General features: G+C 50.4%; 1 protein-coding gene across 1 annotated transcript; it reads right to left on the bottom strand.

Moving 5' to 3' along the window:
• Window positions 1-621: 621 nt before the first annotated feature.
• LOC118889805 (myeloid-associated differentiation marker-like) lies at window positions 622-20,043 on the bottom strand. Its single transcript, XM_036841978.1, is given in 4 exon segments — window positions 622-1,572; window positions 13,486-13,791; window positions 14,821-14,875; window positions 19,916-20,043. Coding segments are annotated over 4 exon segments (1,440 nt in total).
• Window positions 20,044-22,031: the final 1,988 nt, after the last annotated feature.

Raw genomic sequence — 22,031 nt, 5'->3', positions numbered from 1 at the left:
CCGGAAATTATTGCCCTCCAGAGATTTTTTTTTTTTTTAAATAAAGGGGAGGTGCATTGTACACCCCCCTCCACTGGGAGGAAGTGAGGCCCAATCCCTACCTACTCACCAGCACACCCCAAACCCATATACACACACCAACGAAGGCGCCGCCAGGGGCACAGGCATGCTTTGGCTGTGAGGTCCCTCCGGAGGCCCGGGGTGTGAACAGCTGCACAGAGGGCTGTGTGATGTGGAGTCAGCACCTTAGGAGGTGGGAGGGGGGCGGTGAGCAGAGGAGGAAGAAGCTCAGGGTCCCGATGGGTCAGAAGAAGGAAAAGGGGAACAGGCGGTCAGGACACGGGAGACGAGAAAACAAAGATGACCAGAAGGGGCCCCAAAGCAGAAAATGTAGAAAAGATGAGAGCAGCAAGAGAAAGAGGCAAAACAGGATCTGGGCAACCACACAAAACAGGAAGGAGACAGAGCGGAAGGAGGGGAGGAAACAGAAAAGAGAGCGAGATGAATGGGGAAGGATGTGAGAAGGGAGAGAGGGGAGCCAGGAAGAGCACGTCAGAGGACGTCAGGGCTTGGAAACGAACTTCAGGTGAGAAGAGGAATCAGGAGCCCCTGGGCAAAGCCTCAGCCCCTGACAAAATCCAGATGGGCCGAGAACACCAGGTCAGTCACATAAATCAGCAGGTTGATGGCTGTCAGACTGGCCACAGCCAGTCGTTGGTTCCAGGTACACACCAAGGAGGTGAGTCTATCGCTGCAGCTCACGTCGCTGGACCTCTGGGGCTGGCCGCCGAACTTCTGGTTGAACTGGTAGAGCGGCCAGAGGACCAGAGCAGTGGCGTAGAGGAGGACGGAGAGCAGGGTGAGCACAACCTGGAAAATGGGGAAGGGGACGGGCAGCCTGTTGTCACACTTGCCCAGGTTCAGCAGGAGGGCCACAGATGACAGGAGGAAGCAGATGGAGTACACGGCCACGCACCACACCAGGGCCGGCTGCTGCAGGTACAGGTAGGGACTGCTGATGAAGACGAAGATGACACAGGCCACGGTGGTCTCCAGCCCCTTGAGCAGGCCTGGCACGGTGGCCATATAGCCTGTGATCACGTTGGGCTGGGCCCTAGTCCAGGCCACTTCCATGGCATAAGCCACAAAAGCGAGGCAGGAGAATGCAGTGGAGGTGACAGCGCGGTCCCGGTAGCGGCTGTCGGGCAAGAACTGAATGTAGGTGGTGGGGTAGATGATGGAGGCTGAGAGGCAGAGGAGGGCAGAGTAGCAGTTGCAGGTGATGAGAAAGTTGTCCCAGGAGAAGGGGAAGTGATCCTCGAGCTCACATAACTCGACTATGAGGGTGATGAGGGTCACGACGAAGCAGAAGCACCAGATGAACATGGACCAGTTACCTATGGGCCCCTGCCAGGTGCCCACGCTGGCCCCCAGGGAGAAGGCCACGCAGGTGGAGAGCAGCTGCAGCCGTCGGAGGCAGCAACCCATAATGGTTGGGGATCCCAGGCCTGAGGACGATTAGGTGGTGGTCCTTCTGGTCCTACTGGTCACCGCCACCAATATGGCAGTGGTCTTCACCGAGGACCCACCAGAGAAAGATTCAGCTCAGGAGGAGGACTGATCAGATGCCTGGAAAGGCTCAGGGGTCTGTGATGGCTGAGGCTCAAGATCTCTGGAGTTCGAACCAATTGTCCACACACTTGGGTAACGGCACAGCTGCTCCAGAATGATTCTCCCCACCCATCACCCTTGGCCTTCTCAGGAGACTTGTCTTATCCCAAGGTTCACAGCTGTGTTTGGTCTGGCATCAAACCATGCACATTTTTTTTACCTCTTTGTGCTGCATGCCATTATCTACAGAGACACAGGGTAGCCTGACCCTTATCTGTAACCACAACCCTTCAAGGCTCTGAAAATTGAACAAGAATTTTTTAAAAAATTGTTTGGTAACAAAATTTGAACTGAACAGACACAAGACAATTTATGGTCTTTATTTTATGTAGTGTGACTGCTCAAAAGTTCTGTGGCAGAAACACTAATGTGTTTGATTACAAGGTGCTTTCAGACCCCAGTGGGTGTTATGTCCTATAGAGTGGATACACCAAGTTACATGATTGAAGCTGAAAAATTCTGAATTCTGGAGCATATCTGACCCCAAGGATTTCAGAAAAGGGACTGTGGATTGTACTGCTAACCCCATTTTACAGATGAGAAAACTAAGGCTAGGGGAATTAAGTCTTTCCCTAAGGTGGCATGGCTAGGGGGTGGGAACCCCAGATACAAATGCCAAAGCCATGGGTTTGAACCCTTTGCTCTGCAGCCCAGAATTTCAGCAGGGTCCGTGGGTGGGAGCCCAGGACCAAAGCTCAGGCTCTGGGAACCCAGGACACACCTTCAGGGCCATGGGCTCCTTCCACAGCAACCCGAAGAGACACGTGTCCCGGCCTTTCCTCCCTGCAGCCATCACTAGAAGGAGCTGCCATCTGAGGTGACACAGCCCCACCCAGAAGAGGGATAAGCCATGGGGTGAGAGCAAGGCAGCGGGGACAAGATGAAATGGGTAGTAGGAACTGTTTTGAATTCCCTCCCCCCAATTTTGCCTTAAAATGTGACTCTTCCCCACTTGGATAGGGAGACACCAACCCAGCATTACTCCAAGGTGAAACATCCTGGGGGAACCACAGAATAAATTAACATAATGTTTGGCTCTTAAACTCCAAAGCTTCCATCCAGGTGTGAGTCTGGAAAGATCTAGGAGTAGTACTACCTGAGCGAGGATTTTTCTGGCCTGGGAGATTGGTGATTAGCGTCCAAGCCGGGAAGAAGGGAGTGGAAATGGACAAGGATGTTGTGTCTGGATGCTGATGCGGAGCCTTTCAGGGCATTCCAGGGAGGGGGTGGAGGATGGACGGATTATAAGCCCCCTCTTAAGGGCAGGAGCTGAAAGAGGAGGCACCTGCTGGACCTCTGGCAGGTGACGGCCCTGAGGATGCACCCGGGACTGGGGCGGGGGCCGGGGTGGCAGAGCGGGGATGACTGGGGAGGATTCTGGGGTCCGAGTGGCCCCGAGGCAGCCCGGTAGGTGTCTTCTGACCCAGAAGGGATGCAGGCATGGAGCCCACCTTCTCCATGGAGGAGGGGCCTGGAGTGGAACTGAAGAGGCCCCGTAGAAGCCTCTACATGTCTGAAATGCTAGGAATTGTGAGCTCCGAGGAGTGTCCCTCAACAGCAAAACGCCATCTTCACCATCTCTCCTTATAGCCCAGTGTTTGGCTCCTTTGTGTCGCCGTGGAGTCCCCCAGAGCACCACACACCCTGGGAACATCCTTACAGACACAACAGAGCCAGCCTGCCCTCTGGGACACAGTGTGGTATAAAGGACTCAGGCCAGAACTATTACTCAGACACACCACCAATCTGAAGGCCAGAATAGCAGCAATTATTTAAGTATTCTTGGAAATGCCAAAATTTTCTTTCTTTTACTTTGTACTAATTTTTTCCTCTGGGCTTCAGAACAGACCTGCATGGTCAGCACAGCACAATGTCCCTCACTCCGTCTTCCCTTCCCTCAAACACACACACACACACACACACACACACACACACACACACACACAGGCAGAAGAGAAACCCATGCAGGCAGGGTCTTCTGTGAGTTCATAGAGAGCCCCTCACCCAGGGAACTGGAGCCCCTCCTCTGCGACACCTGGTCAGTGTGGTGGAACCTAGTTCGCCTGTGAGATGCAGCAGGTGGAGAAGCCAAGGTTGGTGGAGGGGGGAGGGTGCTGGGGACGCAGCTGGAGAAAAGGCTCCTCTCCAAACAGGTCAGAGCCCTGGAGAAGCAGCCCAGCACATTTAGCTCGGGACAGTTTCTTTGCCCACAGTGGATGCAGAGAGCCCCTCGATGTCCTCGGCCAGTAGGCGGCGCCCTTGCATCTGGTACCCAGCTTGGTGGAGACAGAAGCTGCCACCTCTACCTGCGCCCTGTCCCGCAGGTGCCTCTCCCATAGTGGCCCCCGATGACCGGTAGCTGCCACCTAGAACGAGCTGCTCCCTCCATCACCAACCACACAAGTGAGGGCTCAGCTGGTGACCGTCGACACGTCACCAAGGCTTTTTTACCTGGGGTCTCCCCCTCACTCACCCATTTTCTAGTAATTGTGCCCAGAGCACCCGAGCTAATTGAAACAAGACTTGGACTTTTGCGTTAAAGTAGCCTTCAGCTGGGAGGCAAGGGCTGCTTCTGGAAAATGTTAATGCTTTCCTGTTGGATGCCGATCCTGCTTGGAACTAAGCTTCAAACAAAACCTCATCTGTAAAATAAGGGGGTTGAATCATCCTGAAGAGCCATTCTGGCTTGGACGTTTATGCTACTGTGAACAAAATTCCAATTGAATCCTGGGTCGGGGAGCCAAGGGCTACTTCTAGTTGGCAGTGGTGTTGTCACAAATAAAGTGGTTGTGAATCAGTTTTTATTTTAGGCCTTGCAGCTGATAGATTAATTTCTATTTTGTGAGCCATACTCTGAATAATTCCAAGAAAATCTCTCCATCAGAGGCTCTACTGACATCAACACCACCATATAGCAGGCCCCCGGTGTGCAAACCTCAGGCTGAATCACTTTTCGAAGACTTGGCTCCAGGTGAAAAAAAAAAGATTGTTTATGCTTGGGACCCCTAGTTGCCGTGGAGACAGAGTTTCTCCCTCTCTATCCACCTTCAGGGGGTGTGAGCTTCAGAGGGTTTCCCACCTACCCGTGCCCAGAACTGAATTTAAGAGGTCCAATCTTGGGTCAGGCAAATCCATCATCCCTGAAGAGATGCTGAAGACAGACAAAGCTCTGTGTTCTGGACAGCCGGACAACCTGAATTTGGGGGTGGGGTGTGGCCTTCACTGCTATATAATTTTGGCTTGGAGGTTTATTGTTTGTTTGTTTACTTAATTATTTAATTATTTCTTATGGGGTTTCTCCATGTAGGTACAGTCTTGCTGAGACCTCCTAAGCTCTTTATTTGGAAAAGAAAAAGATCCTTTTTTTTTTTTTTTTAAAGAGAGAGTAGAGAGGTTTATAATCATTTCAGATGGGAGACCAGAACTGCTGAATAGAGAACTGTGTTTAGAGGAGATCAGCTGGGAATGGGACGAAGCACAGCGAAGAGCAGCAGATGGTTTCTAAACTGACAAAGCAAACAGCTTTCTCTTTACTCCAGTTCTAACTTCTTTAGCATCCTGGAATCTCCACACTGAAAGAGACCTCCAAAGTCACCTGGTCTTTCCTCCATCCTTGGCAATTGTCACCCACTGTCTGTTTCCCAGGGCCGTCAACTCGATATTCTTATAACTCGGTGGAAACAAATCTTCTGAAGTTCTTCGAATGAGCTGAAATCAGCCTCCCCGTAACTTCCATCCACTAGTCACAGGTTTGTTCTCAAGAGGCCCGTGCAGAGAAGAAAGTATCAACTTTAGTCCAAGTTAGCTTGGACTACACCATTCGCAGCAGCTACCAGGTCATCTCCTCTTCTGGATAATACCCCTAGTTCTTTTAACCACTCCTCATTTTCAGTCATTTCCAGACCCTTCACCCTCCTGGCCACTCGCCTCTGGATGCTTTCCAAGCTGTCAGCTTACCTTTTACACTGTGACTGAGACTCTGTGCTGATGCTCCCAGATTCTCTGTTGATTGGCTGACGGATGTAGGGACATCCTGAAACTGCAAAGCCACATGCAGATGTCTCACCAGAAACTGGCTACAGGGACATGTCCTGTCATCAAGAACAATCTCGGAGTAGCTGGCAAACACTATGGCATATTTTCTACCATGAGAACCACATGCTACATATCTTTAAATGTGTCTCTAGAGAATCAGAGTATAGTTGAAAGTGATTTATTTTTCCTCCAATGAAAGCTTAGTATCAGTCTTCTAAGATCCTACCTCTGATCATAGAAGAAAGGCTTTGGAGCTGTGACAATAGATGGCCCAGTCTCTAACCTCAAGGAGATTAAATGGAAGGGTCTTCAAAAGCTTAATTGGCCCAGGTATGCTAGCTCTAAGCAACTTTGGAAGAATTCTGCTTGTGATTGAAAAAAAAAAAAGCATAGTCATAGATGATTGGAGATGGAAGGAATCTTAGGAAGCTTGAATTGATGTCCCTTGGTTTATAGATGTGCAAACTGAGCTCCAGAATTTGTAGCTCATCCACCTACCCGTCTATCCTTCCATCCATCCACACAACAAATGTATTTATTTAACAGCCACAATTTGCAAGGTAGTATATTTGAGGGGAGTCCAAAGTGAACAACAATACCAGATAAGGAGTGGGAAGTAACCTCATTGGTGTATGGATAAACAGCTCTTATTGAATGATCTGGCCAAGGTAATCCAGTTGGTTGGTGTCAGAGCCAGGAATAGAAACCAGGTCTTCTGACATCTGGCACGGGGTTTTTCCCAAAGCACATGCTATCACTAGTAAATGACTAGATGGTAGGTGATAGAGCATCTGCTCTATTTCAGGGGACTCCGTCCTGATGGAATCCTATTTAGACATTTCAGGCAATATGTCTGTAATTGGTGAATGTGCTGGTTGCACAGAATGCTTCACCACTGAAAAGCACGGTGCAGAAGCTAGAGACAAAAACTATTCCTGTCCATCTTCCAGAAGCATAGACAATCCCTCCTTAGCCCCTTCATTCATGACTCCCCCTTGCCAACAGTTCACCAAAATTCTCTCCCAGGATCCACCAGAGAGCAAATCCAAATTGTTTTCCTTAGCTTTCCTGCTCTTTGAGCTCCACAAGATTGGATGTTATTGGCTTTCCGGAAACATCCTCCTCCCTTGGTTCCCAGACGCTTCTCTCTCCACTGTCCCCTTGCTGACTATCCCTTGTCAGTCCCTTAACCATGAACATTTTCAGGAATATTGCCTTGTACATTATAGCTACTGCATAAATACATTTGTTGAGTGGGATGGATAGATGGATGGACGGATGGATGGATGGATGGATGGATGGCCAGGTGAATGAATGACAAATTCTGGAGCCCAGTTTGCCCATTTATAAACCAAGCAATATTGACTCAAGCTTCCTAAGGTTCCTCATTCTTCATATTTTGCCGTAATGTCTCTCCTTTGAGGACTGACTCCTTCATAGAACCTCTGCTATCATCTCTATGTATGAAGCTTCCAAATCTACATCCCCATCTTGACAAGTATCCCTTGTTCCACTTGGCTCTCCTTCTGTTGCTTCAAACTCAACAGGTCTCAGATCAAGCCATCCTTGCCTGACCCCCACTATACTCCATGCCAAACATCCATCTCTTTTCCACCACCCTAACCAGCAGCCCTCCCTTCCAGACTTATTCTCTTAGTTCATCAGGCTCAAAACATTGAGATAAAATTTAGTTTTCTTCTCCTGTTAAATAAGAGAATCCTCTACGGAAAGTCATTAGATATTCTTCTCTCAAATCAGTTTAATTTTATCCATCCATCTGTCCATGAATCCATCCTTCATCCTTTGAGAACATCCCAGCTTACTCTGGGATGACTAGGTCATGTTTCAGGGAAGCCAGATCCTTGTCCTGCAAGCTCGGGGTAATGTCACATCTCAGCCAGAGTTGCTGGTATATGCATCCCTCAGGCATTTAAGCTATGCCCGGCCAGATGCTCCACTCACCTTCTTTTCACCCTTGAGTACAAGACCAAGGCCAAGAGCACGTGCAGGGCCACCCTGGCACACAGAGATGCCTCCCGATCAGGAAGTCTTGCTGGAGAGCAATTGGCCCTCTTACTCCTCTGGGAGGGGAGCCTCTCCAGTGGCACAATGGGCCATAAGCTGAAATCAGACCTTAGTTTAGAATAGGCAGCTGGGAGCTCAGGGCTCCCCAGAGTAGAGCAGTGACCCCTCTAGTGCAGCCCACTCCTAACTCCCTCCCTCCTTAGCCTCATTTCCCCACCACCCACTTCTGCTCCAAATGCCAGTATCAAGTCCTCCTCTATGATTGTTTGCAAAGAGGGGGAGGGATGAAGGGGGCTGTATGTTAGTCAAACATCTTTAACCTCCCCAAGAGCATAGATGCAAATGCCCAGGAGAAACGCACTTTGGGGCAGTGTTGGGGCACACAGAGTGGCTAGGATCCAGGCATGACGTCCCAGGTACCCATGTAAAGATATTTTCAGTCTGACCACAGATAACCTGCATCCAGATTTCTAGACTCACAGGAAATTGGAGCTTCAAGGGCCCTCAGCGACCAACCAGTGCAATTCCCCCTTGTGCAGATGGGAAGACCAAGGCTCAGTGACCTCCCAAGGTCACTCAGTGAGGCACAGACAGAACTGGAGCTAGAAGGCAGAGGGCCAGTCCAATAGGCAGGATAGTGACAGAGAGCTACCCTCTCACTGAGATAAGACCCCACGGCAGCTGGGGGTTCTGGGTTCTGCCCCTTAAACTTTGAGCGAGAAGGGTTCTGTTAGTGGAGCCAGGTGGATGGTGTGAGCCCAGAAAGGCAGTAGAGAAGTGGGGTGGGGGTCTGAGTGGGGTGGGGAGCACATCCAGTGAGGGGCGACCCATGCTCGGCCTGGGAGCCCAGCACAGCGGGAGAGGGCGAGAATGGCCCCGCAAGGACTTGAACTTCACGTTCCCCACCAGGGGCCTGATCACCTGGGGAGCCAGCCAATTTCACAGAAGGACCCCCTTCCTGCCCTCCCTGCCTATTCACGGGGCTGGCTGGCCAAGAGGCAGCCCTTCCACACACGGCTCCCATGGCTGCCGGGGACTCAGGCACCCTGCCTGCTCACCTCACCCCTCATGTCCAGACGTGCTCAGGATGCACGCCGTCTTTGCCAAGGGCCCTCAGAGGTCCAGACCATCCAGATCCACTTCCAGGGACTGAGGCTCCCAGGGTATCGAAAGATAAAGAAATGCCAAACAGGGTTACAAAAATTGAGTTGTGTTAAAAACATTTCCTGTGAACAAATTAACACTCTTTACACACACACACACACATACCCCAAACATAATGCAACATAATCGTGCTATTCACAAAATAATCACAGAAATTATACAAACATTCAGAGGCCCCCTTGGCAACGTGGCCCAGCAACGAACACGGATTTAAAGTTGTGTGGCGAAGGCCTCCTTCAGCAAATCTCTGTGACTGGACGTGAAACCTCCCTCAAAGGTACGTAACATCTCAGGTCGAGACAGGGACCAAACGGCTCTTGTGTCTGAGCCCCAGTCCCTGAAGTGTGCAGCTGACGGACTCTACCTGAAGGTGAGCCGCAGCCCCTCGGGGACTGGGCCTGTACTGGTTGCCTGTCACGCTCACGTCCACACGCAGCCCCAAGCCTGCACCTCAGGGAGAGAGGGCGGGAAAGCAGGCCGCCCCCAGGGACAGCGCAGGAGCCTGGGCTGCTGGTGGGCAGCCGGGCCTGGCTGAATGAGGCCTTTTCATAACACACCACCCAGGAGGGGGATGTAATCCCTCCCTAGCCACACAGAGCCCTCCCAACCCAGGCAGCACAGTGCACTGTTCACACAGCTCAGGAAACAAAATAAATATGTTCTCCCCCAAAGACCCCACAATGGGCCTTTTTCATGGCAGAGATTCAGGAACAGCCCCCCCTCTCCACCCGGCCGACAGCCTACTGGTCCCTATAGCCTTTGCCTGACCCTTTCTAGACTCAGGGTCCACCTGGCCCAGCCTGCCCACTTTCTGTCAAGGCCTTGTATGGGCAGTGGCCCCAAGGGTAGGTATTGGGCACAGTCTGCAAGCATCCAGGGAAAGGAAGGAGGCAGGAGCGGGACCTAACATTTGTTGATTTCCTACTATGTGTCAGGCAGGCAAGAGACTCAGTGAGGACACCCCTTCTTGATGGATTAAAGCCGCCCGCAGATTAGATTGCACAGGGCTGAGGAGGGGGGCAGCTACCAAAGTTACTCTTGAGATTCCTGGTCAACCATGCAAAGCTCCAGGCCAAACTACATAGTTGGGGGAGCCACCCAGTGTTCTCTGACCCCTCCATCACACCCGGCCCTGAACTATCCCATGCCCGCATGTCCTATGGGAGGCTCACTTTCAGGGGGATGTCAACCAGCCCTGAAAAGACTTCTCTGGTACTTTGCCCCACCCCCCAGTCACAGCTAAACCAAATCATCTGTGACTCCCCAACATGCTCACCTGCCTTGGATGGTGCACTTCCCTCTGTCTGGAATGCCATCTTCCTTTCCACTCTCCTCTCTCTAAAACCATGGGGAATAGTAAAAATAAATAGATAACATTCAGTGAGTGTTTACTCTGGGCCAAGCGCTTATTGGAACGCAAGCGTCACCTCCTACAGGAAGCCTTCCCTGACTTTACCCAGCATTGTGACCATCTGTCCAAGAGTCTCTCTCCCCAACTGGATGGGGAGGGCCTAGAGGTCAGGGCCTTGCACCCCATCTCTGAGTGTGTGGTTCCTTTCCCAGAGGTGACCCCTAAAGGTTGGGTGAGTGTGGTGCCTGTAGAGTACCTCATACTAGTACAAGCCCTGAGCCACAGAGTATAATGGTTATAGTCTAGGAGTCAGCATCCCAGCTGTGAGGCCTGGGCAAATAATTTAACCATCTAAGCTCTATTTTTTGCTTTATTTGTATTTTTTGTTGTTGTTGTTGTTTTTAGTTTTTAATTTCAAGCACAGAGAGTTGGGTTAATTATGTCCTTTAGCTCAAGGTATATGATCACCATTAGTTAATGCAAAGCCCCTTCTTATTTTATTTCTTTTTTATAGCTTTAATTGACATAGAATAATATTTAAAGTGTGCAGTTTGATGAGCTTTGGCATGTTCATACACCCGAAGAACCATCACCGTGATCCAGGTAATGAACAAATTCATCACCCCCACAAGCCACAAGTTTCTTTGTGCCCTTTGGTAATCTCTCCCTCCCACCTCTCCCCTCCTCCTATCCCCAACTCTGGGGGCAACCACTCATCTGCTTTCTGTCATTATAGATTAGCTTGTGTTTTCTAGAAATGTACATAAATGGAATCATACTGTCTGGATTTTGTCATTCAGCATAATTATTTTGCAAGTCATCCATATTGTTGTGTGTATCAATGGTTTTTCCTCTTTAATTGTTGAGTAGCATTCTACTGTATGGTTATAGTACAATTTGTTCATCCATTTATCTGTTGATGGACATTGGAGTTGTTCCCAGTTTTTGGCTATTACAAATAAAGCTTCTGTGAACATGTATATAGAAAACTTTGTGTGGACATATACTTTCATTTCTCTCTCGAAGTAGAATGGCTGGCTCATATTCTATTTTATTTTTCTCCTTCATTCCCAATCTTTACTCTCACTCTCCCTTAAGCACCCACTCTGATATTCAACATATTCCCTTAACTATGAACATATCCTCATAAAATGCTCAGAGCTGTCATGTGTGCGGTCAGGGGGCAGTAAACTTATGTACATAGTGCTATACTGTAAATCTAGTTGTTTCTTACTTGTTTCACTTGATCTTATTTTGTGAGCTCCATTATGCCTACTCTGCAGTTAGAAGTTTGTTGCTTCTAACTACCACGCAGCATTCATAGTGTGTCCCTACCACCTTACTTATCCCTCCCTCTGATGAACACCAAGGTTGCGCCCAAGGCAGAACTTCCATAAATAATGTCGCGGTGAACATGTCATCCTTCCAGTCCCCTTGCCAATCTGCACAAGCACTGAGTTGGATCTCCGGGTCCCAAGGTATGCACTTACTTCGCATCACCCAGGGCTGCTGGCTTCACTGCTTCTGCACTGCCTGAGCCAACTAGTTACCTGCCTGCCCTCCAGCAGTGCTCCGGCCCCCGCCTCCCCACATCCGGCCAACGCTGAGTACCCGTCCACTTTGCTAATCTTTTCCATTCTGATGGGTGTCGAGTGATATCATGTTTCAATGCATATCCATCTTATTACTAATGAGACTGAGCATCTTTTGAAATACTTGTTAGCTCTTAGGACTTCTCTTTCTGTGAATTACCAATTTGTATCCTTTACCTGTCAGACTTTGTGTTTCCTAGCTTTTCCTTATTGATAGGCAGGAGCTCTTTGTTTCGCTTTGTTTGAATTGAGATATAACTTTCAAAAAGTAAAGTGCACACATCTTTAGTGTGGAATTTGATTAGTTTTTGCACATGTTTACACTGGTGTAACCATTGCCCAGATCAAGATTTAGAATATTTCCAGCCCTCACAAAGATTCCCTGTGTCCCCCTAAGTCAGTAACCTCTTAAGGGAGCCACTATTCTGGCCTCTATCACCTTAGTTTTCCTGTCCCGAAACTTCATGTAAATGGAATTAAACGGTACGTACTTTTTGCACTGAATATTATCCGTGCGACCCATCTGTGTTGTTGTCTGCAGCATTAGGTCATTCTTTTTCATTGCTGCATAATATTCCACCATGTGCCTATACCACAATTTATTCACCCTTTTTCTTGTTGCTGGAAATTTGGATTGTTTCCATTCTGGGGCTATTACACATGAATAAAGCATCTATAAACATTCTTGAACATGCCTTTTGATGGATATAAGCACTCAGTGCAGTTGGGAGAGGAATTGTTGCATCATTGGGAATTTTGCAGGTTTAGCTTTAATGGACAACTGCCAAACATTTTCCAAAATGTTTGTACCAATTTACACTCCTACCAGTGGTGTATGAAAGTTCCAGTGGCTCCTCATCCCTGACAATGCTTGATATTTTCAGTCTTTTTAATTGTAGCCATTCTGGTGGGCTTTGTAAGAGAGATCTATATATCCTAAGAGATTCACTTCTTTAGGGTTTTATATACCGTCTTGAAAATGTAATTTCACCCATCTGTTTAGTCCACCATGTATGGTATTTGTCTCCTCATCTGTAAATGGCAATAATACCACCCACCTTCAAAACCTGGCACACAATGGGTGCTCAATTCATGTTACTATACATTTCTGTCTCCACCGTTCGACGGGTGTTCTTCCAGGGCAGGGACTGGATCTTAATTTGTGTAGCAACCAGGGCTCCAGCTCCGGGCCAGCAAGGAGTGGTTTTTCAATAAAGTTTGTAGATTAAGTGACCGAGCCTCCCAGAAGCAATCTCCAGGCTGCAATTCAAGGATCTGAGGGAGGGAACGAGGGGCTTGTGGCAGTGAAGTTGGAAGAAGCATTTCCCTTTCAGGCATCCCGTGGGTGGGGCGGGCCCCCTCCTCCAGGCGTCGGGCCGTGGACTTAGCGAGGAGGGATGGGGGCGGGTGGGAGCCGGGGCTGAGAGGTGGCAGTTTTTCCTCTTGAGCCCTCGCTGCCCGGGTGGGCGGCGCGGAGCCGGCCAGCTGCCTTCTGCCCCTCTGCCGCTCCCTTTTTTCCAAAGGCTCTGCCCAGAGGAGCAGGAGGAATGGAAGGAGAAAGAGGCGGCGGCGGCGGCAGAGGCGGAGGAGGAGGAGGGCGCTAGCCTCGCCCCCGCGCGGCCGCCCGAGCCTCCCTCGGGTTCTCGCTGTCCTGGGCGGGCGCTGCTGGACCACGCCGAGCCGCCGCTGGCAGCCGGACCGAGGCGCCTCGCCGCCTCGCCGCCTCGCCGCCTCGTCGCTTCGCCACCTGGCTGCCGCGGCGGCCGCCGCCCCCTCCGCCTGCAGAGCCGCCCGCAGGCCAGGCTGGGCAGCCACAGGGGCGCCGCCAACGCGGGCATCACCCTCCCCGGGGGCAAACAGCACTTCTTCGCCAGAGGGTTCGCCAATCCCGCACTGAACCCTTATAGACTCGCAATTAGAGTTTATTCCACCCCTCCCTTTACCCACTAGGGCCTGAGGACCGGGGAGGCGAAGCAATTGGTCCAAGGTCGCTTGGTGAATTAGGAACAGTCAGTACTAGGCTCTAACCCCATTCCCTGTCCGCCCTTGCGTCTGCCCTGTGGCCAACACACAGGCATTTCACTCAAGTACGCCTCCCAAATCCCTCTTGACTCCCGCAGGCTCCTCTCTCTCTGCGTACTCCGAGTGAAAGCCAGGTCCTGTGTATCACCTAGGGGCTGGCAACACCCCTCGTGGGTCTCCTGCCTTCCCTCTTGTCCCCCGAACATCCCATTCTCCGTCCAGCAGCCAAAGTGATCTTTTAGAACAGGAATCTGATCACCACTCTCCCCTGTTTGAAAGCCCCGATGTCTCCCAGTACGCTGGGAATACAGGCGAAAGCCAACGCCACAGCCCCAGGCCCCTGCTTTTACTCCCCTCCACCTCTTATGCTCAGCCCCCTGACCTGAGCTCCAACCTGCCGAGTTATTTCCACCCCAGGGTCTTTGCACTTGCTCTTCGCTCTTCCCCAAGCACTCCTCCTCTCGGGGTTCTTAACCGGGGCGGCGGGGGGGGGCGGTCCATGGATTGAGGTGGATTTCAATTTAATTGTTTTCCTATGTAACCCTGTGTAATACATTTTATGTGTTTAAAAACATCATTTGGGGAAGGGGTCCATAGGCTTCACCGGACTGTCCCAGTGCCCGTGGCACAGAAGAGTTTAGGAACCCCTAGACCTTTGCATGTCTGGCTCTTCCTTGTCCTTCAAGTTCCAGCTCAAGGTCACCTCCTCAGGGAGGCCTTCCCCGGTTATGTCAGCTAAGGCTGCTCCCTTCCTCATCTGGTCATTGGTCAGCACAGTGTTTCTCAAAGTGTGGTCCCTGGACCCACAGCAGCAGCATCACTCGGGAATTTGTTCAAAATGCATGTTCTTAGGACCCAAGAAACTCTGGGATGGGGCCCAGCATTCTGTTTTAACAAGCCCTCAAAGATGATTCGGATGTTGGATTCTCAAGTCGGAAAACCGCTGGCCCAGCATGTTACCCCTGTGCTCTCACAGTTTTCACCATCCAGCCAAGGCAAGTTGGAACCTGGGGGCCTGAAAAGAGGAAGGACAATGGGGGAAAAGGTGGAAGGGGAGCTGGCTGAGTAATGAGGTGGAGCTACATCAGACCTACAGCCCACAGAGAGTCAGGCTGTCTTGGGGAAGAGGCACGGTTTGACTTCAGCCAGAGTAGGGCTTGCAGAGCCTGGTCTGTCTCCTGTTGGCTGGCCCAGGTCACCATCGAGCTGGAGAGGAGAAGGAGGTACACATTCTTGTGTTTCACAAGTGACAGGAGAGGAGTTTGCATTCCCCTGGGCACTCATAGCTCGGCCCTGGTCTGAACATTAACCAGTATCCCTGAGGTCCCATTTGGAACTAGCCACAGTGACTCCCAACTCATACCAGCCTGGTCTCCTGGCCTCTGCTCCAGTGGCCACAGGAAGTTCCAGGGCAATCCCAGGGTCCTCCCATCCTGAGCTGTTTCCTGTGCATATTCCAGGAGGGCCAGATGTTCCTGCAACCTGAGTCTGAGCCTTTCTTCAGACTGGAGAGCTGGTTTTGCCAGTCCCTGGAAGCTGCCTGTTGCTTCCTGCAGACCAGCTGGGTGCAGCCTGCAGTCTCTGGCTCTGGTGTTGTAAAAGGGGAGTTACGGCCCTGTTCCTTTTGGCCACTGGTCTCTGGCCTCCGTGCAATTCCCAGGCCCCCGGGGGGAAACCAGACACTTTTAATTGACTTCCCCAATCTGATGATAGAGTATTGGGTATCAATAGACCGCAGGCAAGCTATTTTCATCCATGATTTCAGATGGCAGCAGAAGCCCAGGCTACCACGATCCTGCCACATCACCTCACGGGATGAGCTCACCCCTTCTGCTAGCACAGCAGCATTTGCTGTGGCCAGCCAGTCTGATTCGGGACCTCCCAGGGAAAGTTCTAGGAAGTGGGGTGTAAGCAATTACAGCAGTGTGGCGGAACCAGAGTCTGTTGGAGAACAGCCTGGAGTCAGGAGACCTGGGCCTTCTCCCAGCTCAGCCCCTTCCTAGCTGGGGACATTAGGCAGATGACTTGTCGGATCTATGCCTCAGTTTCCTTGCCTGCCAAGAGGAAGTGGAAGTAGATGACAACGCTGGCTCTGGATATTCTACAATGAAGCCTGAGTGCTTTTTTTTCACGCTGTCTTATTTCAGAGTCCTGAGTCTTGCTAGCTGTCATCAAGATAAGAATCACCAACTTGACAACATTCAGGGGTCCTGGGTTTGGTTCCAACTTCCCCACTTGCATGCTCTTCCTGAACCTTGGCCAACCCTCCTGGGCACAGGATTAGAGAGATCATCTCCAAAGCGTTTAGGGCACCTCACAGGCATATTCCTACACTCTGGGTCCAGTGTGAGCAAGCATAAATTGAGGAGGTGGTGATATGACCAGTATGCTGTGGCCACTTCTTCTCCTCACAACCCCTTGCCAGACTGCTGCACTAGACCTTTCACTCAGCATTGCCTATCTGATCTACATGGTGCCCTTTCCCCACCAGTCTGTGAGTTCAAAGGCAGGGAGGGAATCCAATCACCTCTGTGTCTTCAGGACACAGTGGGCACTTAAGGAACAGTCATGGAACAAATGAATGAATAAGCGAATAAATGGATGGATGGATGGATGGATGGATGAATGGATGGGTGGATGAATGAAAGAAAGAAGGCAACTCATGAGAGGCATGCTTGCTTAATACACTGTGTGTATGTGTGTGTTGTTGCTAGGTGGGGGAGAGGACAGGATTAGTCACAGTGAGCTAGGAGGGGACTTGATGGTTCTGCCTGGAAGCCTTCCCCCTCAGTCACAGTCTGCAGACGCAAGAACAGAGAGAAGCTTTCCTCCGCGAGAAAAACCATAGAATCATGGAATGTTGGCTCCAAGCAAAAACCACAGGTCACTTAATCCGCACCCCTCCAATGGGGAAGCAAAAGGCCCAGACAGGTTTAGTTCCTGCCTGTACACTGAGCTCATCATGGAAACTGTTGTTTTTTCCATGAAAAATGAGCCAGTGGGCAGGGAAGAAGGGGCACAAGAGGAGTCAGTATTAAATAGAAAACTGTTAATCACAGAGAAAGCCTGTGCCTTCCCCAGGGCCTGACCAGCCCAGGGCAGGGGGCTTACAAAGCAAAGTGGGCTTGCCAAGCTCCAGGGGTGCCAGCTCGCCTGGGCTGGGCCATCAGGCATTATGGAACCAAGCCAGAGGCTCCAAGAAACACCTAAGCTGGCCTCGTGTTCATCCTGGAACACGGTTTCCTGCTATTTCCTTATAGAGGGAGGTTTTTGCTGAGCACAGGGTTTTCTGCATTTTCCATCCCTTGGCTATTAGAGAAAAACAGGAGACAAAATATAAAGTCCTTCCCCGAGGTTGCCAGAAATCTCCCAGTTTTGAAGCATGAAGAGCTTAAGCTCTGTCCTGTAGTCCCTAGAGGCCTGGTGCATGAAGCAACAGGAGCTGATCCCAAGGTGCAATCTGCTCACACAGGCTGCTCCCCTCGGGCCTGGCAGGGAGCAGAGTGCTGAGCCCTTATGCTGCGGCTGAGGCAGCCTCCTGAGCTTCCACGGCTCCAGGAGGAGAGATGGCAAGAGGACAGGGAGACCAGCACAGGAGCATTAGGAGTCCTGGAGGAAGGAGCTCTAATCAGAAGGTTTAAGTCGGCTTTGGAGAAGATGATACAGGCCCTACTAAATTCACCACTGAAATTCTCATCTTTGTCTTAGTGCCATGTCTCCAGAAAGCCCGGCTTAGGGAAGAAGGACAGTTGTCTTTAAGGCATTCCTGTGGGGTGAGTACCTTGGGAAGCCAGAGAATCCCTGCAGGGGTGGAGGATGGGTCAGGAAAGGTCTGGAGCACAGGACCTCCATAGGAGGGCAAGCCTGCGGGACATCAGCTCTTGGGGTCCCAGGAGAGCTGGGGGGTGGAGGCAAGGGGCCTGCCTGGACCTCCACCTAAGGATAGGAGCAGAAAGACCTCACAGGAATATGCCCACACTCTGGGTCCAGAGGGAGCTTAAGTTGAGGAAGTGGACCTATGTCTAGGTTATCCTCACATCTGCCCCTTCCAGGCCCATCCTCAGGCCCTCAGGCCCCTCACCTACACATGTGGGAGGCGGTACAGACACTGTGATGATCCAGAGTCGGCAGCCTGCCGTCAAGGTCAGCACTGCCCCTTGTAACCTGTGTGACTCAGGCAGTACCTGATTCCTCTCTCGGCCTCTGTCACTTCATCTGTGAAATGGAAGTAATGCCAGCACCTCCATGCCTGGGTTGACGTGAGAGTTGAGATAAAGCAGCAAAGCGAGGAACACAGCTCCAGTGCTAGACAATTGTGAGTTGTTAGGGAACTAACCGATGCTTCTGGGGCTGAATAAGGACAAGCACAGCCCATTCAGCTGGACACCTCTGGAGTATGCTCATCTGCAGGCTGCGAGTCAGGCACAGCAGAGGGAAGACGCAGGGCGCTACAGCGTGGGTGAGAAAAGAGCCCTGCCCCACGGGGTGGATTGTAAAGTATGGACCTAATGGAAGGACAGCTGTTCTAAGAGCAGAGACTGGAGGTGGTGTTCAGGGAATGCTGCCTGGAGGGGGCGCTAGTTTCTCAGGAGGGGCTTGGTTCTGAGACTACAGGAAGCAGGGTCGTGACAACCAGCATCATCCCAGGCCTTGTGTTCCTGCAGGACCTCATGGAGATGAGTAGCCCTGACCCTGTCAACCCCTGGTCCTTACAAGGGGTGCTGATGTCTGGTTGCCAAATGGATGAAACTCAGGGACTTTGGAACATGGGAGGAACTAGTTCCAATGTCCCCTCCCTCTTCTGGGTGACTTCCCTGAAGCTCCCAAACCCCTGTGCTCCCGAGCGCCTCATCCTTAAGCTTCTACACACCACGCACCACAGTCGCTGGGCACTACGTTTTGGTTGCCCCCACCGGACTGAGTTCCCCGAGGGCAGGAACTGTGTCATCCCCAAGTCCAGCTCAGCCTCTTGGTGCACCAGCACAGCAGGGGCACACACACATAAGGTTTTTTTGAAAGAAGTTAGAGTTTTGACATTTCTAAAAAAGGCATCAAAGGCCCTATTATAGGGCAAATGAAAATTTTGTTGGCCTCCCTTACACTCCTATTGGTTTAGTGTGGCTTTCATATTGATTACATATGGGGCATATTCTTCTAGGCCCATAGCAACTTTCAAAGTCTCTACCCAGCCCTGCTTATGAAACTTGCTTCTGCTTTTTGGTTTCTCAAAACAGCACCTGCCGAGTTCGGTGTTAGCTATGTTTGCCAGCAAACAATAAGCCCCAACATGACTTCTCTCAGAGTTTTGTTGGTTTAAAAAAATGTATATATATATATATATATATATATATATATATATATATATATATATATATATATATATGGTTAAACACATCATTGCTTAAAAGAAAACCCATGATTAAGAAGAGCATTTTGAAGTCAGATCTGGGTTTGAGTCCTGTCTCACCACTCAACCAAATGAGTGCTTGAACAAATTGCTTAATGTACTTGATACAACACAACCCCCGTAAGCCCTTTGCTTCTTCATCTAATGATTTATTTGGTATTTATTGGTGCCTACTGTGTGTAGGCACTGTTCTAGGTGCCTGTTCTAGTGCACAAAACAAGCTCCTAGTGGTACTTATATTCATTAAGGATAGTGGGGAGACAATAAACAATAGACATAATCAATAAGTAAAGTGTATGTTAAGTTAGAGGGTGACAAGGTCTATAGAGAAAAGAAAAAGTGGCAAAGGATAAAGCAATGGGGTGCTGAGGGCAGGGGGGAGGGGCAAGCTGCAGAATTAAATGTTTTTGAATATAAAACATTTGACATGATGGTTAAGAGCATGGATTCTGGAGCCAGACCTGGGTTTAAATCCCAGCATGTGCTAGCTGTGTGACCTTGAGCAAGCTACTTAACCTCTCTGTGCTTCAGTTTCCTCATCTGTAGAAACGGGCCCATGTTCCTCCCTGTGCCCCTCTGGCTCATGGGGCTTGTTCGCGCCCAAAGTCTGAGACAGATTAGAGGCGACACAACCCAGAGGTCACTTACGTCGAGCTGTGGATGCTACCCGCATTGTTTGGCCAGGACGGCAAGATGCTGACGCCTTCTACATGTGGTTCAGGGTCTTCCTCATGATCAACGCGGTCCCAGGATGCAGAGTCTTGGATCTTCATCATCGAATCGCCCTTTTACCAGTATGTTATGACGCTCCTCATTGTGGCAACATCTTTCTAGTTTCGTACCCTCGGAAATCGAGCGAGCGCTCTGGACCAGATGGCTGCTAAATTCTGCGTAGGCCTGGGGGTGCTTCATTTAAGGCTGGGGCCAGTCCAGAATCCCTTATCCAGATGACTGCTGGTGGCAGACCCAGGACTAGGATGGTGTTTCTCGCAGGAGTGCTGACCTGGAGGTTGGGAGGCTAAGGCTCCAGCCAGTTTTGTTTGTGCCATGAAATATGCGGTTGAGGATGGGAGTGGGGAAAACCGTTCTTAATTCTGTCACGTTCAAGTGATTGCAAGCTTGACCTTTTAAGGAAAGTTTCAGTGGTTTTATAATAAATGATTTTCATTGAAAAATAATACTAATAACAATAACTAGCCACCTCACAGGCGATTATTATAAGAACTAAATGAGTGAGGTACATGTAAAGCGCTTGGAACAGAGCTGGCCCATAGTGAAAGCTGTATTCCTGCTGAATATAAGCAGTAGGAAGCACTGGTTAAATGCCAGTGTTTAAATAATCCCTGAATCCTAGGACTCACCTTCTTTCTCTGGGCCCCCTTAGGTTGTGGGCATGGGAAAGGGTAGGCAAGGTCCCCCTCAGCCTCTTCAGCTCAAGACTCAGCAGGAATCCCCTTCCTTTGCTTGGCAGTAAAGGGTGAGGGCAAGCCCACTAGCTCTAGACCAAGCGGATTCGGGCTTGAAACCCATTTCCACCACCGGCTAGCTGTGTGACCTTGGGCAACTCGCCTGATCTCTGCAAGCCTTGATTCCTCCTCTCTAACGTGGGAATAATAATTATTGATTATTTATCATGACCCAGGCACTGTTCTAACTGCTTTGCAAATATCACCTCACGTCATCCTTGCCACCACCTTATGAGCTGGTTCTTTTGTTATCCTCTTTTACAGGCGAGGAAACTGAGGCACAGAGAGGTAAGACGTTTCCCTGGTGGAGCCAGGATTGCAACCCCCGTCTGCCTGACCCCAGAGCTCCCCACCCCCTGCCCCTCCCTGTAGCGACACCCAGGCTGGATGTGTAACACACACACTCCAAGCTCAGAGCTTGACACCTGGCACTGCCCTTCCCTTCCTCAGTTCCTTCCCTACGAGTGGCTGGTTAGAAGTGGGTAGTTTGGGCCCAGGGGTCCTTTGCCTCTTGTCTGTATTTTAAAAGTTCTTTCCGCCCAGGCAGAGAGGAGTCATCATAGGCTCCAAGTTTGCAGTTGGACTATATTTCATACCCGGTACCTCCCCCAAGAAAGCAGGTCTCTGCTATTTGGTAACATCAAAATAATTAAATTTTAAACATCTCTATTTGGCCAAAGCTCAGCCCTCGAAGGGGGATCTGGCTAAACCATGTTTCAGAAAGAAAAAATTTAAAAATCTAATAGACTAGGTTGTTTGTTTGTTCGTTTTAATGAAGAGACTCAGAGAGGCTAAAATGTCTGGGGATGGATGGGGACAGCAGGGAAGTGGGATTCACTCTTCAGAGAGAATCCCAGGGGGGCCACATGGACAATCAGAAGTAAACCGACTTGTGCTTATTCCAGTGTGTAGGTCTTTAAATAGACCCTGGGTGCATTTCTGTAAATGTGGGACAAGGTGTCCCTTCTGAAGGCTGTTTATGGGACTTGGTAGTTCTGGCCGTCAATGGGCTGCTTTGTTGTGTGTCTGCTTGAGCAGCCACAGCGGATGCCGAGTGGCTCCAAAGCTCATGCTCCCTCCGCCACTTCCCTTAAGCAAACTCCAGAAGCAACAGTCACCCTGGGAGTGAGGATTGCACAAGAGCGGATGGGACCCAGGCTGTGGCACCAGGACCTTCCAGGGCTCCCCAACAAGGACCGCCCTCCTGGGCCTCCTCTGAAGTGTTCCAGAGTGGCTCTGGTGGGACCCAAGATAAAGCCTCAGCCCCTTGGTCCCTCAGTTCCCTGCCTTAAGAGGCT

This window comes from Balaenoptera musculus, chromosome 2 (genome assembly GCF_009873245.2).
Source record: "Balaenoptera musculus isolate JJ_BM4_2016_0621 chromosome 2, mBalMus1.pri.v3, whole genome shotgun sequence".
NCBI classification, from domain to species: domain Eukaryota; kingdom Metazoa; phylum Chordata; class Mammalia; order Artiodactyla; family Balaenopteridae; genus Balaenoptera; species Balaenoptera musculus.
The sequence above is the reverse complement of the archived record's forward strand: the minus strand, read 5'-3'. Positions and strand labels throughout refer to the sequence as shown.